Source organism: Vipera ursinii, assembly GCF_947247035.1.
Source record: "Vipera ursinii genome assembly, chromosome: 1".
NCBI classification, from domain to species: Eukaryota; Metazoa; Chordata; class Lepidosauria; order Squamata; family Viperidae; genus Vipera; species Vipera ursinii.
In genome coordinates this window covers 33,091,159-33,106,882 of record NC_139512.1, presented here as the reverse complement: position 1 = coordinate 33,106,882, position 15,724 = coordinate 33,091,159, and the positions used below count along the sequence as shown (strand labels likewise).

The window sequence follows — 15,724 nt, the reverse complement described above, 5'->3', positions numbered from 1 at the left end:
GAAAAAATAGAGAAAGAAAAAGCATCTTTCCACTGTCATCACAAATATAAACAATATCACTATTTCTTCAGCTCCTTAATTAATACATGTAAAGCTCTTCATCCCATATCTCATCTCTTAACTATAGGCAAATAAGTAAATAATGTCTTCTCTGATCCAGGTGTCAGCAAAAAGTCCTAAAATAATAACATTAATTAAGAGATGTAAAACTCAGTATTCAACATCTCAACCCTTCACCACAAACAAATGCACATTTAGAATTCACAAAGCGGTCCCAATATTTTAGCTCAAACAAAAGACTAAAATTTAACATTAGAAAGAGGGGCAACTATAGTGAAAAAGGTTTAACTTGGTGTTAACTGAAAGCAAATCAATTCAAAATATTTTTCATTACAGAAGTCAGCAATTTGAAAAAGAACATGCAAAATAATAGCATCTCCGATTTTAACCCTGATCAAATAAACTGATTTTGTGTTCTTTTTTTTACATAAAACAGTCTTTAATTCATTCAAATAATTGTTGATCCTTGTTTTGAATTTCTTCAAACAGCCTCTTTTTTAAGTACAACAAAAATAAATTATTCAAATTGCTCCCTGCGATTGTCATTTTTATTCCTTTCTTAATTTTTAAAGCCTCATCCATTTATACAGATTGTTCCCAACAAAACACAGTATTGCTGACATTGATTCAAAGTTCCAGTGCAGTTCTTCAAACATGTTTCTGAATGCCATTATAAATTGCTCTTGTTACATGTCCAATATTGAAAACAAATTTTCTTGCTCATAAAATATGTTTATTCTTTAAAATTAATTTCAAAGTCTTAATATACAAAAACCAATATTTAATATACAAAACCCAATAGTTTTCTGTAGCCAAAACTTTGTTTTGCTTTTTCATATTTTATTTTAAATTCTTAAATGTTATAAAGATACATCTTCATTTTTTTTTACATTTTTTAAAGTGTAGCTTCTTTAAAGCAATTAATAGACAATTTCCAAAAGTGATTTGAAAGAGAAGTGTGAACTTAGAGTCCTTGAAAAGGTTCCGTTTGCAGTGGAGCAAGTATGGCAAATTTCCTTAGCTCCCAGTTTACCCCATCTTCGGGAGAGTCCTGCTTTGCAATCTACTTGGGAGGAGTAACTGTATGGAGCACAACTTGTGTACCTTTGTGTTCTCTCTTTGACCAGAGGGGGTTGAAGGAGCTGATCTACTTTTTTTGCCAAGCCATCTTTAATCTAGATGTCTTCAAGGGAATGAATGCAAGTAATTGCAATGGAAATAGACTTGAAATGTATATTGCATTTTTGGAAAGTCTACCAATAAGAATAAATGTGCCTTAGCTCCATGTGTATAACTGTTGGGATTCTCCTCATGGATAATAGTTTTCTAATCTTCAGTAGTTTTCATTATTTTCTAATTTCCTTGTGTTGCAACTATTTTCTCTCTCCCAAAAGTGCTTTAACAATCAAAGCTTGAGAGAAAACACATATAAATGTATGTATGTATGTATTTATTTTTATCCCGTCTTTTTATAAATAACTCAAAAGCAGCAAACATAAATTGTGGTTGTAAATTTATTATTATTTATGAAACTTGTACACCACCCATCTTGCTGAGGCGACTCTGGAGGGGTTCAGTTCTAATACTGAATACAAATGTTTAGGTTGAATTTGTCATCAAAGGTAACCTAAGCCTCAATTTTTTTAAATTTTAATTTTAATTGGGTTTTTACTGTTCTCAGGGTTTTATTTAATCTTTTTAATTTGTTTTAACGTTTGTTTTAAATGCCCTGTAAACCGCCCTGAGTCCTTCGGGAAAGGGCGGTATATAAATTTAAATAAATAAATAAATAAATAAATAAATAAATAAATAAATAAATAAATAAATTTATAAGCCCCTGGTGCTTTACTGTTTAATTAAATACAAAACAGATTTGTCAGGCCTGAAATTTGTCCAGGTTTTCATTAGATGTTTAAGAAGAAGGCAGGCCAATATCACTGGATCTTACTAATAAATATGAGGTTAATGTAAATTTAGAACTGACACTTCCCTCCTTGCAATCTAGGTGGAAAACAGTTAATGGAAAGAACAACAAAAAAGGGAATTGATAAATAGTATTTATTCAAAGAAAGGTTGAGGCTATAATACAAGTATTCCAATAGGTATCTTTTAAATCTTATAATATACTTTTGTTTAGGCAATTTGTGGTTGAAAAACTCTTGCTATTTCTTCTACTTTTTAATTTAAAGGACTGGAAGCTTGCCTGTTTTGGGAAAGCTGGGCAGTCTGCATCTATTCATTGCTTTGCTACTTTAACAGTATAATGAACTTTTAGGAATATTAATGCATTTATTAGGAGCACATTTATTCCCATTGGTATTTTTCATAGTATCTGAAAGTTAAATTATTCTACCTTGTTCTGATTCTTTTTTTTTTGAGGTTTTTCGTCCCTTTGGCTGATGTGCTTTTTTCAAATGGAAATTCGTTGGCTATAAAATCTATATGTTCTCAATTATATTATAATCACAGAATGATTCTTTCAGCATGAGAATACTAAGAGTTTTGCAATAGAAGATAAAGGCCTGCCGAAAGGCTTTTATTTTCATTTTAAAAATATTAGCTTTTTTCATCTCTGCTAAGTATTTGTATGCAGCAATTCACATAATTATGTGACCTAGAAATACTGTGAACAAGTATTAACAAGCTTGAAACTGAAAACTGTTGAACTTCCTCCACAACAGTTTCATCCAGCTTTTTCTCTCTCCATTTCTGTCCGACAGGCCTAGATGCCTTTTCTGACTCTAATACTGTCTCCTGCATGACGGGCGTACACCATCTTCAAGCTCTAACTTCTCTCCACTACTGACTGCTGTGAATTTAGCAATCTCTTAAGATATTTGTCACAGCTATACTTCCTGTAAAAATGGCCACTTCTTCAGTTGCTGGTGTCTCTTTTCATTTGGGACAGGGGATCCTCTTTCTCTTGTATATGTGTCGCTTTGCCAGATATGTAGTCTTCTAGAATGTAGTCTTAATAACCATTTGCTGTGTAACAGATGAGTTAACAAAACTAAGAATGAAAATTCATAAGTAGATGTTTCACTATAATGAAAGATAGTTTAAGCTATTACACAAGAAATTAAAATGGCATGAAGGTTACTTTGACAGAGTAATTAGTTAAAAAGCACTCAAAATGTAAGGCACATGCTTATATTGTATTTAGACTTATAATAGGTTTAACATCAATATAGATGTCTTGACTTAATGCTTATTCAAAAGTAGCAGTGCTGTTTAGTATTCATGTGAAAATGCAATTACGCTTTTCTCTACTAATCTTGGTGATGGGTAACTGTGTATTTGTCTAATAAACTCAGTCCAACTGACGTCTGTCTCTGTCTTATGCGTACTACTTTCTGACCTTTTGTATATGGAAAGATTTATTTTCCAAAACAGCAAGGTATTAGTAACTTGAAATAAAGCATAAACAAGTTACTTAGAGAACAAAGTTAACAAATATTTCACTATGTAAATTGGTCTTCTGGAAAGTGAACTAAAATACCACCAAATATATTATTGTAAAATTATGGGCTTGCATCTTAACTTTTTAGAATACTGTTAAGGTTAAAGTGCAAGAACTTAAAAATGTTTTTTTGCTATCATATGCTTCTGTTCTTAATTTCTGCTTGCTATGTATGAGCCAAATGAGATTGAGCCTCAATAAAATCTTGCTCACTCAGCTGTTACTATAATGCTACTGCTTGGTGGTGGACTTTTGTTGGTATTCTTATTACTGCATCATGGTTTGCATGGACTGCAGTATGCAGCTAATAGAAATGTTGGCTATTGTGCAAGGAACTGCCTTTACCTATACTGTTTTAATACACGTTCATTTAATTTCAGTGGAAATGAGCAATTAAGTGTTCAGATAATTAAATCATTTTATCTTATTAAAACTAGCAAAACTTGTTTCATTGAAATGTATGAGAATTATAATTCTTGGTTAACTTGTCATCATGGTGAACTCTTTAAAGTGATGCACCCCTGACATAATATGCTCTGTGCTTATTTTTAATCTGCTCATCTCAGAACCATTATCACGGAATCTTAGAATTAAGGGTTCAAAGTGATATTGGAGATTATCTACTCTTATCTGTTAAGAATAACTTTTTGTGAAATTTTGTTTGAAATTGAGATACTTGCTTATAACTTCAATGACAGCAGAACATAACTGACAGGTGTTGTGATCGCTAAACTCTGACAAAGGATGAATGATTTGGTGGTTTTAAACATGCTCATCTTTTTCAGGATGGCAGTGGATCATTAAAACGCAGTGGTTCCTTTAGCAAACTTCGTGCTTCAATTAGACGCAGCAGCGAGAAGCTGGTTAGAAAACTGAAGGGAGGAAGTTCACGAGAAAGTCCTGGGTAATTATTTCTAGATGTGTTGCAACACATGGGAATTGAATTATGCGTAAACCTATCCTGCTGTGTAATGTGTTTATCTGTTGTGAGAATACACAAGTTTAATCAGGAAGCAGTTCTCATAAAAATGCAGTACATAGGATATTGTTGAAAGTTGGTCTTCAACAGATGTAAAAAGTTTGCTCTTAATTTGATTGTAAACAGTATTAAGGTTTTGTAAAAATTTTGATATTATATAAATTACTAGTTCAAGAATTGACTGCTCTGTCTTCCCACATACAATGACTAATGCACTTGGCTGGAATTTCAGCAGGTTCTCCTTAATAACAAAATATGAGCCTTTAATTTATTCTGAAAAAGTTATTAAGATTTAATTGACACATGTATACATAATATCTAATCAAACTAGGTTATTGAAACTGTACAGATCTATTTAACTGGGTACTTGTTTACATTTATTAAACATGTAAACATAATATTTTTTTCACTTCTCACATATTAATAAAAGTGTTTTATCTACTTTGTCTAGAATTCCTGCGAATAAATTATTGTTATATTAAAATGGACTGAAATTCTTTATCCAGTCCATGTAATGCATAAAAGATATGCTTGCAACCAATATCATCATTTTGAAATCTATGCTCATTCTTCCTTATGGATCATATGGTTTGATATTTTTTTTTGTAAAAAGCATGAATAACTTCACACTCCAAATATACAGAGATATGTTATTGGAATGTGTGTGTGTGTGTGTGTGTGTGTGTGTTTATAGAGAGAGAGAGGGAGTGAGAAAGAGATTGAGTTGTTTTCAGGTGTAAGGAAATAAACTTACAGATTTTATTACATGAAAGTATTATTAACTGTTACAAGAAGTTATGCAATGCTATTTTCAATAAGAACAATGGAGTCAATCCTTGTCGGAAATATAGAACCAATTTTTATTTCTAACTATGGTGCTTTGTAAAACAGGTAACAGTAAGAAAGGAAAGGAAAGGAAAGCCTTTCTTTTAACAAGAATCTGGATTAGAGTTGATTCTTTTTTGCTACTTTGCTACTTTTTTGGTGCTTGTGATTATTGTCTGGCTTTGACTATAACCATAAGGGCCTTCATCCCATAATCTTTTCTATTTCTGTCACTTTCTAGTTTGGAATATTTCAGTATTTAGGTTATTGATAAGACAGTTAAACTTTTTTGGGATACTTTTTCTCTGAACTACTAGATTTTCAGTCAATAAAGTTTAGCAAAATATTTCCAAAGCCACTTACTTCTGTCCTTAAAATATACTTAAATGTGCCTTCTGTTTCTTTTAAGACTATTTTACCTTTTAAAACCAGACTTTTCTCTTTGAAAACAACTTAAACATTTGTATACATTTTTCAGGTCTTTTATATTGCTTTAAAATTTTGCATTAGCATATGCTTTCATCATTTTTAAAGAAAGTTTGTTTTACAAATAAAAAAAATACTTAACTACCTTCATTGCTTCCCAAAGAGCAACCCACTTTGTTCTGAAAATATACATTCTATGAAGTATTGTTAAATAACAATATTATTTAAGTGCCCTTATTTTCATTGAGCTATTTCTATTAATTTGATAAATAAATTTATACTAATGAATCTACACAAGTGGAAAACATATCAGTTTTTGAATAGTATTGGATATGGGGAGAAGGAAATAAATGAAGATTTGTGTATTACTTTATAAAGTTCCATACTCAGTTTTGAAAGAAACTTACCTATATTTTTAAGAAAAAGGAAGATTTACTGACTGAATTATCATTAATTTGCCCCATACGAATTGCCTTTATAATATTTCAAAGTTTGTTTACCTGATCAAAAAACAATACTTACAATTTCTTACAATTGAAGTAGTATCCTTCTTAAATGTACAATTATTGTTGTTATGATCGCTTGTTTTATTTTTATTCTAATCCAAGCTACAATATTTTCCCATCTCATTTATTCTAACTTTTCTTCCTTTTTTTGCAATTCCTTCAGAATTGCAGTGCTTCCCTCTTTTAAATAAAAAAAATTGATTTTCCTTTTTGAACCACTGTTTTTATTTTTCCCAAGATGGTTGTTTGCTTTCAAACCTTCCAATCTGTCCTAATTCAGTAAATCACAGTAGATGGGAGCACTCAACAAAACTTACCTGATCTCAGAAAAGTTAAGGATGGTCAGAACTTGTTAGTATTTGGATGGGAATTTATTAGGAAATTCCAGGAATGTAAATTCTATACTATACCAACACACACACACACACACACACACACACACACACACACACACACACACACACACACACACACAAACCCTACCTGCATATGTCCAGGATAATTACCAGAAAATGAGCTTTGAAGGAGTTTTTGCATTCAGAAAAAAATCTTAGGTTGCTACATTGAAACTTGGAAGTCTTGCATTCTGTGTTAATTAACTTTACTTTGCCATAATTATGTTGGCACTGCTGGAGTTCTTTATAAAAAATAAATTCTGATATTCAAATTGTCACTGTAGATAATTATATATCTTCTCTTCTATATTACTTTCATGTTCCTATATTACTTTCATGCCGCTTCATTTCTTTTAAGTAGGATTATTATGCTACAATTCAAGAAACAATTTAAAACATTATATAAATGGCCATGATGATTTTTAGAATCAAAATAGCAGGTCTCAGAGCAGTATCACAAACTGCTTTTGACAGCCTGCCTTAAGAGGCTTACACTCTTGGAAACTGCTGTTTGTGAATCATAAATTCATGGGTTCAACATGTATGATGCCTTGAATGCTGCTGCAAGTGGGAATTTGCCCAAAGAGAAGAATAACAAGATTCCAACCTACTTTTATTTAATACAAATTGTTATGCAGTTTAACCTCTAACTAGTATCTCATTTGAGGTGATATCTGTACATGATGGTGTTTATGTGTGTTCAGTAAAATATTGGCTCATAATGTCAATTTTTAGGGTTGGATTTGTTTGGTTGTTTTTTATAGAACAATCTACACCACTACCCACCTCCAACTTAGAATTTGGGGCCAATGGTTTATTGAGCATGCTTAAGGAAATCAAATTAGCACTCAGCAGTAAATAATAGCTTTTTCTTTATTCAATTCTAGCCTCCGCTAGGCAGAATATGCTCAGATCAAATGGATTAGAGTTAATTTTTTATTACAGACAAGAAGCCATAAACAGTGATTGCCCAGTGCAGTGCAAAGAAGTCACAGACTGTGTATATCTGTACTCTATAGCCACAGATATCTTTCTAGGCTTCTTCCGCTCACTTTTCTAAATTAACTGGTAGGCCTCTAGATGCTAATATCCTCTCCAGTCTCAGCCCTTAAACACTCATGTTTTACACAGCCCTCTAATGTCTTTAGTGGGCTGTCTAGTGCTGATACTAGTTAAAATCCTCAATATTTTTCCTGTACCTTATTGATTTGTACTTGAAGGAATGGTGCTGCAAGAATAATAATATCATGACCTAGTTGCAGATTTTAATGCAAAATGAAATTTGGAAACATGTAAAAACTGGATTTTGTCTTGCCAAAGGCTTCCCGTATTTGCAATGGTCATATACTACTACTTGTATTCCAAAACAATTAAATTTATATCACAGAAAACCCTGGGTATGAAGTCAATTTTTAAATTGATTGTTTAATATTTCAGTGTCATCTGTGGATAATTTTCATTTAAAAACTGAGTTTATGTACATATTTGTGCTGTGTTATACATTTTTAGATTAACAATATATGTTTAACTATTTATAAATAAATAACATGTAAATATTGCATGACTTACTACTTTATGTTGATAACACCTGTATTTTAATATGCATGCATTGAAGTTACTGAATATGCTGAAATATATTGTTATTGTTGGCACTAATACAGTGTAAATATTTTGTATACCTTACTTTATAATAAATTTTCTTGAATTTCTAAGGCTTGTTATATTAATGGTACTACTTACCATTAGGAATCCATAGGTGAGAACAATATATATATGTATGTATTGCTGGGGCTATCTTTTGGTTAACCTGTGCCAAAAGATACAATGTCCCTGTCTACCGATACACACTTGCTTTACTCACAACACAAATCCGTAAGACCAAGTAATTACAGTCACCACAATCTGGCCTTGCCAGTGCAGGGAAAACTTGCAAACTTGCAAATTTCTCATAAAAAATCTCTTATCTTATAAATGACTAATGTAAACTGACTGGGTAGTAATAGCCAGCTATTTCAAGTTTTTCATCCCAAAACATCCAAGTTTAATTAGTCACCTGACTTTACTGCTTTAGACCTTAAAGGTTCATAAGAATCCTAGCTGCCATATGTCCAGGTTTTGCCTATATTTACTTCATTTAAAGTTAGTGCAAATGTTTGCTGTGCTAAGCACATCCAATACAGAAAAATAGTAATTTGTGTATTATGCTACTTGGTTTTAAATCTTAAGGGTAAACCCTCTTAAATTTTAGAAGCCCTTAAATTATTATAGCTGTAGTTCAATGAAGGGTAATTGTTCAATAAATCTAGGAAATTCTACAAGGTTTTATATGCATTGTTACAGCTAAATGTGTTAATAATATCTTTTGGGGTTTAAGAATTGATTACATTAGTTAATACAGTAAGATTTGCTACTAAATCTCCTCTGCAGATTGTGGACTTCAGTTGGCTAATGTTGGAATATTAGGGCAGAATTTTGTCAAATGCCTATATTCAGAGAAACTATCTTCAGAAAGAGAGTCTCTAAAAACCAATAATTTAAATTATTTAATTTAAATTAAAGCTATTAAGGAACTAGTCAAGATGGGCAATCGTTTGTCCATTCAGTTACCAAGAATGAATGGCACATTCTTAACTAAAGGATGTAGATAGTACTATATCTACTTTTAAAATAATGGCTTGAAATTGTCCAGTTAATAAAAGAATTTGTTAAGAAAATGGTACTTAAAATAATCTTAAATTTTATGATCTTTTGTGATAAATATAGGAGAATGTGTGTATGCTAAATTGTATTTCTTTCAGTCATAATAATGTTATTAGTGCAGGAGTTATTTTCTTGTTATATATGTTTTGTGTATTCAAAGCTTTCCATTTTCAGCTCTTCTGATTGGTTTATCATTGCATGTTTACTGTCCAGCATGAAGCGTGCCAGTTCAATGAATATTCTTAACGTGGGTGGCAAAGCAACTGAAGATCATTTTCAAGTAAGAAGCCCTATAATATTCTTATGCAACTAGATGTTACTGGCAGGGCTTAAAATAGCTATAGGTAAAATGACAAATTTGGGCATATCAGAACTCAAACTCAGACATGGAAATAAGTTTGATAGTGTTTCATTCCTAATTTTATGTCATAACACTGCAAAGCTTCTAGTAAGTAGGCCCAATAACTTTATTTAAAGTGGCCACCAACATAAGCAGGCATATACATAGAATGAAGGCTATTGCTAAGCACATTGGTTTGTGCTTAAATTGTAAGCCGCCCTGAGTCTTCGGAGAAGGGCGGGATATAAATGGGATTAAAATAAAATAAAAATAAAATAAATTTGCAGTGTTACCCTTTTATATACTGTTGACTGCTGCTGCTAATTCATTGCTCTTTCTATTCTCTGAATATTTTAGGGCAGAAATTCCAGTGTTGTCAATAGAAACAACAAGTCTTTCATACAGATAGCAAATAAGGTGACAGAACCATGCAGTTCAGACTACAGTCGGGTGTTGTGTGACTGAACATATCTTCTTGGGTTGTGGATTTGCATTTCTTGCATCTGTCTGTATGCTTTTTTTTGTAGTGAAGAAAGTAAGTCATAATTGTACGAATGAAGCTATCTGGAAAGTCTATGATGAAGATAATTGGCTGTATGTGAAAAAAACACATTGTCTTTCCCATGATAGGGAAGCAGAAGCTAATAATTTCAGTTAGCAGATATTGTATTATCTTTATTGTTTTGTGTATCGATAGTGTTGTTCTGTAATGGCTTGTAGTATATTAAAGGCATTAGAAATTACACATACATTTTTTGATATTCAAGTCCCCCTTTTCCGGAACCATCATTGACTTCAACCATGATTATCAAGAGAAAGCAGACAAACTGTTGTTAACTGCTTTATATTAACATTTTCTGAAGTTTGCAAGGTTATCTTCACTGTCCAGGCATTTTAAGTGGCTATTGGAGTTTAGTATCACACTGATAGGGACGCAGTGGCTCAGTGGGTTAGGATGCTGAGCTTGTTGATCAGGTCGGCAGTTTGGCGGGTCGAATCCCGAGTGCCGCGTAGCAGAGTGAGCGCCTGTCCCAGCTTCTGCCAACCTAGCAGTTCGAAAGCACGTAAAAATGCAAGTAGAAAAATAGAGACCACTACGGTGGGAAGGTAACAGCGTTCCGTGCGCCTTTGGCATCTAGTCATGCCGGCCACATGACCATGGAGACGTCCTCGGACAAGCGCTGGCTCTTCGGCTTTGAAACGGAGATGAGCACCAGTCCCTAGAGTCGGAAACGACTAGCACGCATGTGCGGGGGAAACTTTACCTTTTTACCTTTACCACACTGATTAGGATTAAAATATATCTGAACAACATCCAGCATACTGATGCACTAATGTCAATCCACAATAGTTTCTCAGTTGTGTAAATTGGAGAGTTAGTCTAGAAGGAAATTAACAGTGGATGGAATTCTATGTGGCTTTTCCTATTTGCCAGCTTTTGCTAAAAGTCACAGGTTACTGACAGCTTGGAATACTCTCTGGGGCAAATTTCAATCTGTCCCAAGGGGCAATAAATAAAAATAAATGTAAATTGTGCCCCTGAGTAAGTACAGGAAGATTAACATTGAAAAAATATTTTCAAATTCCAACCAATACTTTTTATAAAGATTGTTTTTAAAAGTTAAATTTCTGCATAATACTTGTTAATCATTGAGTAGGGCTACAATCCAACATGGGGAAAAAATGAGATTTCAAGATATTAACTCAGTCACGTTTTAATAATGTCTGCATGAAGACTCTTTCACATGTCTTAATATTTGTCATATTTGATTTAGTAGTCTAGTGACAAGTGTTATGTTGTGGCTGTTAACTAACCCTATAATTGCAACTAACATATATGACAATGTAGCAGATGTTTCAATACTAATGTGTTACATCAGGAGAATAAAAACCTATATATGGGTATTTGTTTGAAATATTCTTGCATTTGTATAAAACCCAAAATAAAATACGCAAAGCAATTAAGAACTTCACAGTTTTAAAAATGAAACTATTTATAAATGCTGCCAACATCTTATGGAACATAATAACAAGGATTAATAAAAGTAAAACAGTCGGAGGGATAAAGTCTTCAGTTGGTTGTAGGACTAAATATTTAATTAATATGGCCACAATAGCATCATAGGGACTCTTCCCTTTACCTTGATCTGTGGAGAAGCTTGATCATGGCAGGCATGAGCATCAATATGAAAAAATGTAAAATGGTTCTATTTTTATAATTTAAATATATAATATTTGGTGTGCATTTTATATTATAAATAATCACCGCTCTTAGCATTTTCAGGATGCAACACAATTTTTTTTTGCTGAAGTTGCTGTATTTTCATGAGTTCAATATCCTATGGCAGAACTCTTTATCAGTAATGTTATGATACAAACGATAGAATTTATGATTTTTTAAAACTTCCAAGATATCTTAAGTTTCTGAAAAGCCAGTTCTGAAGATCTTTCATGCTCATATGGTGCCTTAGAAACATATTCTTTTTGATTGCTTGTCTCCTAAGACAACCACGATAAAACCAGTTGGCTTTTTGTCTAATAAATAAAGAATTATTTAATTGAACACATGTTCTTTAGATAGCCACAATTTGAGAACAGAAGCAAATGCTTCCAGTTTTATGCTTGTGGTGGAAAAAGTTACTTTAACTCGGAGCTGTTTGGATTCCTCTTTAAGGAACTGAATCAGGCACTGATAAAGCTACGAAATTGAAATAAAGCCTACCTAGTTAATTGAAAGTGTGCTGAAAAATCTTGAAATTCAATTAAGATTCTAAAACTAATTTTAGTCTTTGTTTTTCATTTTGGACTACCATGCATTTTGTTCAGTCAGAGATTGTATTTTTAAATGACTGATTGCACAGTTTGGAACTGTACATAAACTCTTTCTGTTCTCTTTCCTATGCAGGGACGAACTAATTGTCTGACAGATTCAAGAGCTAAGAGTGTCAGTCACACTGATTTGGCCCACTGAGGTTCTGGAACCGATGCTAGCTAAACATGTTTGTATGAATTATGAAGCACTGAGATTCACAGGTTTTGGTGGTTCCTATTATTTTTTTAGCACTTTCTAGGTTAAAGGCATAACAGAATTCTAGGCTCTCTTAAAATAACTGGCATTTTAAAGAATCCTAGAGTTAGCAATTAGCTTCTTTCTGAAGCATGCTCAGTTTGTTGCATTGTTACTAGCAATACGGATTTGTGTTACAGATATTTGTATAGCAGTATTCATAAGCAGAAGAAAATATGCCCACAAAATAGAAAAAGAACTGAAGAATATAAAAATGCAAAAGCTTTCTTCAGCATGCTGTTTTAAAACTGTTACAGGAGCATCCATTATTAACTATGTATGCATTTGCTAGAATGAGGTTTACATTAAGTTCATTGCTGTATGGAGTAAGGATTCTGTCTGTACACATTAGATTACAGATACAGAAATTGTCATGTAGCTTATGTCATTCGGGTTTTAAATCAGGAAGACAAGATACTGGTTAATTGGAATGGAATAACTTTGACATCTCTTGAAAATGACAATAGCCAATTAATTGTGGCTTTCTTCGGTCTAAAAATGGATGAAAGTGGTGCAATTTACTTTAACCTAAAAGAGAAAAACAGAATAGGCTAAAAGCCCATCAGGTTTTCAGTCTTTTCATTTTAGTCCCACAGAACACTCCTTTTTTCCTCAGTCCAGAATTATAAGTACTTACTGCCTCTTGAATCTGACTTCTGTTTCAGTTTGGATTAAGAAAGGGGAAAAATAAGTACTGCACTGTGAAGTTGTGGCTTGCAAGAGGGTCTCATAAGAAATTTGTCAGGATAAAAAAAAAGCCTATTAGTGCAATTTGTTTCAATCTTCCATTGATTTATTACTCTCTTGTGTGATAAAAGTCTTTCTTCTCAGGGGACTAGATAAGGAAGGACAAGTGTTTCAGCATTTGGTTTTGAAGTCACATTTAATGAATTGTGTTTATCTGTTTCCATTTTGCAATACTATCATTTGCAAGCAGGAAGTAGGAAATGTGTGCAAGTCATGATTGCATACCAAGAAAATTAAAGCTCTGCCCAGCAGGAATAACCAAGCTAAGTTAATTTTGCTTACTTTTTTGCAGTACAATCAATGTTAATGTGGATTGCAGAGGTTAAAGCTCTAAAAGGAATATATTATAGTTTTATAAAAAATTACATGCAACAAGATTTGTGGTGAAACTACATCACTCCAGTGTTTAAATGAACACACAAATCTAGTCACTGCTGCTGACTATGTCGAGGTTTTGTGAGAACATTGCATATCATTTGTAAATCTGAGTGAATTAAACTTGCTGGTTCACAGTGGAGGTGGTTATATTGTTTTTAACCATCTCAGTTAAATTCTAAAATTCTGAACGGACTTTGGAAAGCAAAGTTGACTCAGCCTTCCATCCTTCTGAGGTAGGTAAAATGAGGACCCAGATTGTTGGGGGCAATTAAGCTGACTTTGTAATAATGCCGCTTGGGGTGTGTGTGAAAGCCCTAATAAGCAGGCATATACATAGAATGAAGGCTACTGCTAAGCTTGTAAGCCGCCCTGAGTCTTCGGAGAAGGGTGGGATATAAATGGAATTTTTAAAAAAAGTATAAAGAAACCAAAAAGCTGAACTAAGATACAATTACTCTCCATTTTTAAGTTGTTGTATTTGCATTCCTGTCTGAAAAGACTTTACATTGGTGGTATGTTCTAAACATCTGTTACTCAAAGTGGAGTATAAATATGCCTTATTCAATATATTTTTGAGAATAAGAGCATTAGATAAGATTTAAAGTTCTTTGAGATGGTTAGGTTATTAAAATAATACTAGTCTCGCTTATTTTTAACAATTTTTCTATTTTTGTTTTTTTAAGGAGAAAGATGCTTAGATAAAATGTTCTTCCGTATGGAAAATGGTTATGAGTTACATTGTCCTTCATGTTTAATGTTTTTTTAAAGTGAATATTGATATTTAGCTTTATATTGTTATAAAATTACCTCTTGCATGCATACAGCTTAAATGAAAGTTGAAAATATTGGCTGCCAAAAAGTTGAAGAGGGGCAGTGCTTTAATGCCATCTTGTTTTGATCTTATAACAAACTTTAGTAGTATACTTTGATGAATGAACCACAACAGCTGTCTCTTCATTTGGTGGGACTAAAATTTTGACCTCTCCAGTAGAATTTATGAATATTGTTACCTTATCTCCTCCAGATGAGATGAAATAAATTCTCAGAATTCTCAGGTCATCTAGACTTTCTGGAAATTGTAGGAGAAATCTACTTTTAGAAGAAAAATCTAGGTGTATGTTATGTATTATGAATACGTGAATGACCTAAAATATTAATATTCTCACATAGGAAATAAATATTTGTGAATAATCTGTATGACTGTGCTAAACTTGGTTCTTAGTCACCTGACTATCCTGACTTGCTTATGGATCTATCAGTGAATAGGAAATGAGAGAGAATTTACCTCATACTTTTCTTTGAAGCAGTTTACTCAGTACATTTGATTAGGAAAGTGGATATAGACAAACCTATGGCTGGGCAGTTGTGGTAAGGTATCACTCTACTGATATGCTATTGAGCACATTAGGGATATAGTATATCTTATTTTCTGCAATGTTACAAAACAGTTACCATATACTGCCAGCTCATGATAGAAACAATTCAGCAGTTCACTAATTTAAGTGATTATTGTTGAAACATAAATCACATATCATTCCTTTCATTAGAATCTTGCACTTGGTGCAGAAATAACTTGTTTGTGCATCTGTTGTACTTATTTGAAGAACTGAGTCCTCACCAGCAAAACCTCCTATCATAAAGGGGTTTTTCTCCCCTTTCAAAAGTAGCTTAAGCAACAATCTGTGTTGTTTTGTATAAACTCTAAAGCAGACATGTCAAACACAAGGCCCGGGGGCCGGATCCGGCCCGCAAAGTGGTTTCATGTGGCCCGCGAAGCCATCCTGGAAACAGTGAGGGAACGGCCCCCACTGCCTTGGCCCTGGCCCAGAGACCCTCCTTCT

The 15,724-nt window shown here is 33.0% G+C and overlaps 1 protein-coding gene across 6 annotated transcripts in view; it reads left to right on the top strand.

Moving 5' to 3' along the window:
* KLC1 (kinesin light chain 1) overlaps positions 1-15,724 on the top strand; it is a 47,286-nt gene that overhangs the window by 26,101 nt on the left and 5,461 nt on the right. For 4 of the 6 annotated variants that reach the window (XM_083360162.1, XM_083360160.1, XM_083360159.1 and 1 more), the window contains 5 exons: positions 4,306-4,424; positions 9,565-9,631; positions 10,049-10,108; positions 12,597-14,089; positions 14,301-15,567. In XM_083360162.1, coding sequence (XP_083216288.1) covers positions 4,306-4,424; positions 9,565-9,631; positions 10,049-10,108; positions 12,597-12,662 — 312 coding nt within the window. In that variant the 3' untranslated portion in view covers positions 12,663-14,089; positions 14,301-15,567. The remainder of the gene's footprint in view (positions 1-4,305; positions 4,425-9,564; positions 9,632-10,048; positions 10,109-12,596; positions 14,090-14,300; positions 15,568-15,724) is intronic. The other 2 variants (XM_083360163.1, XM_083360161.1) reach the window with 1 other exon arrangement.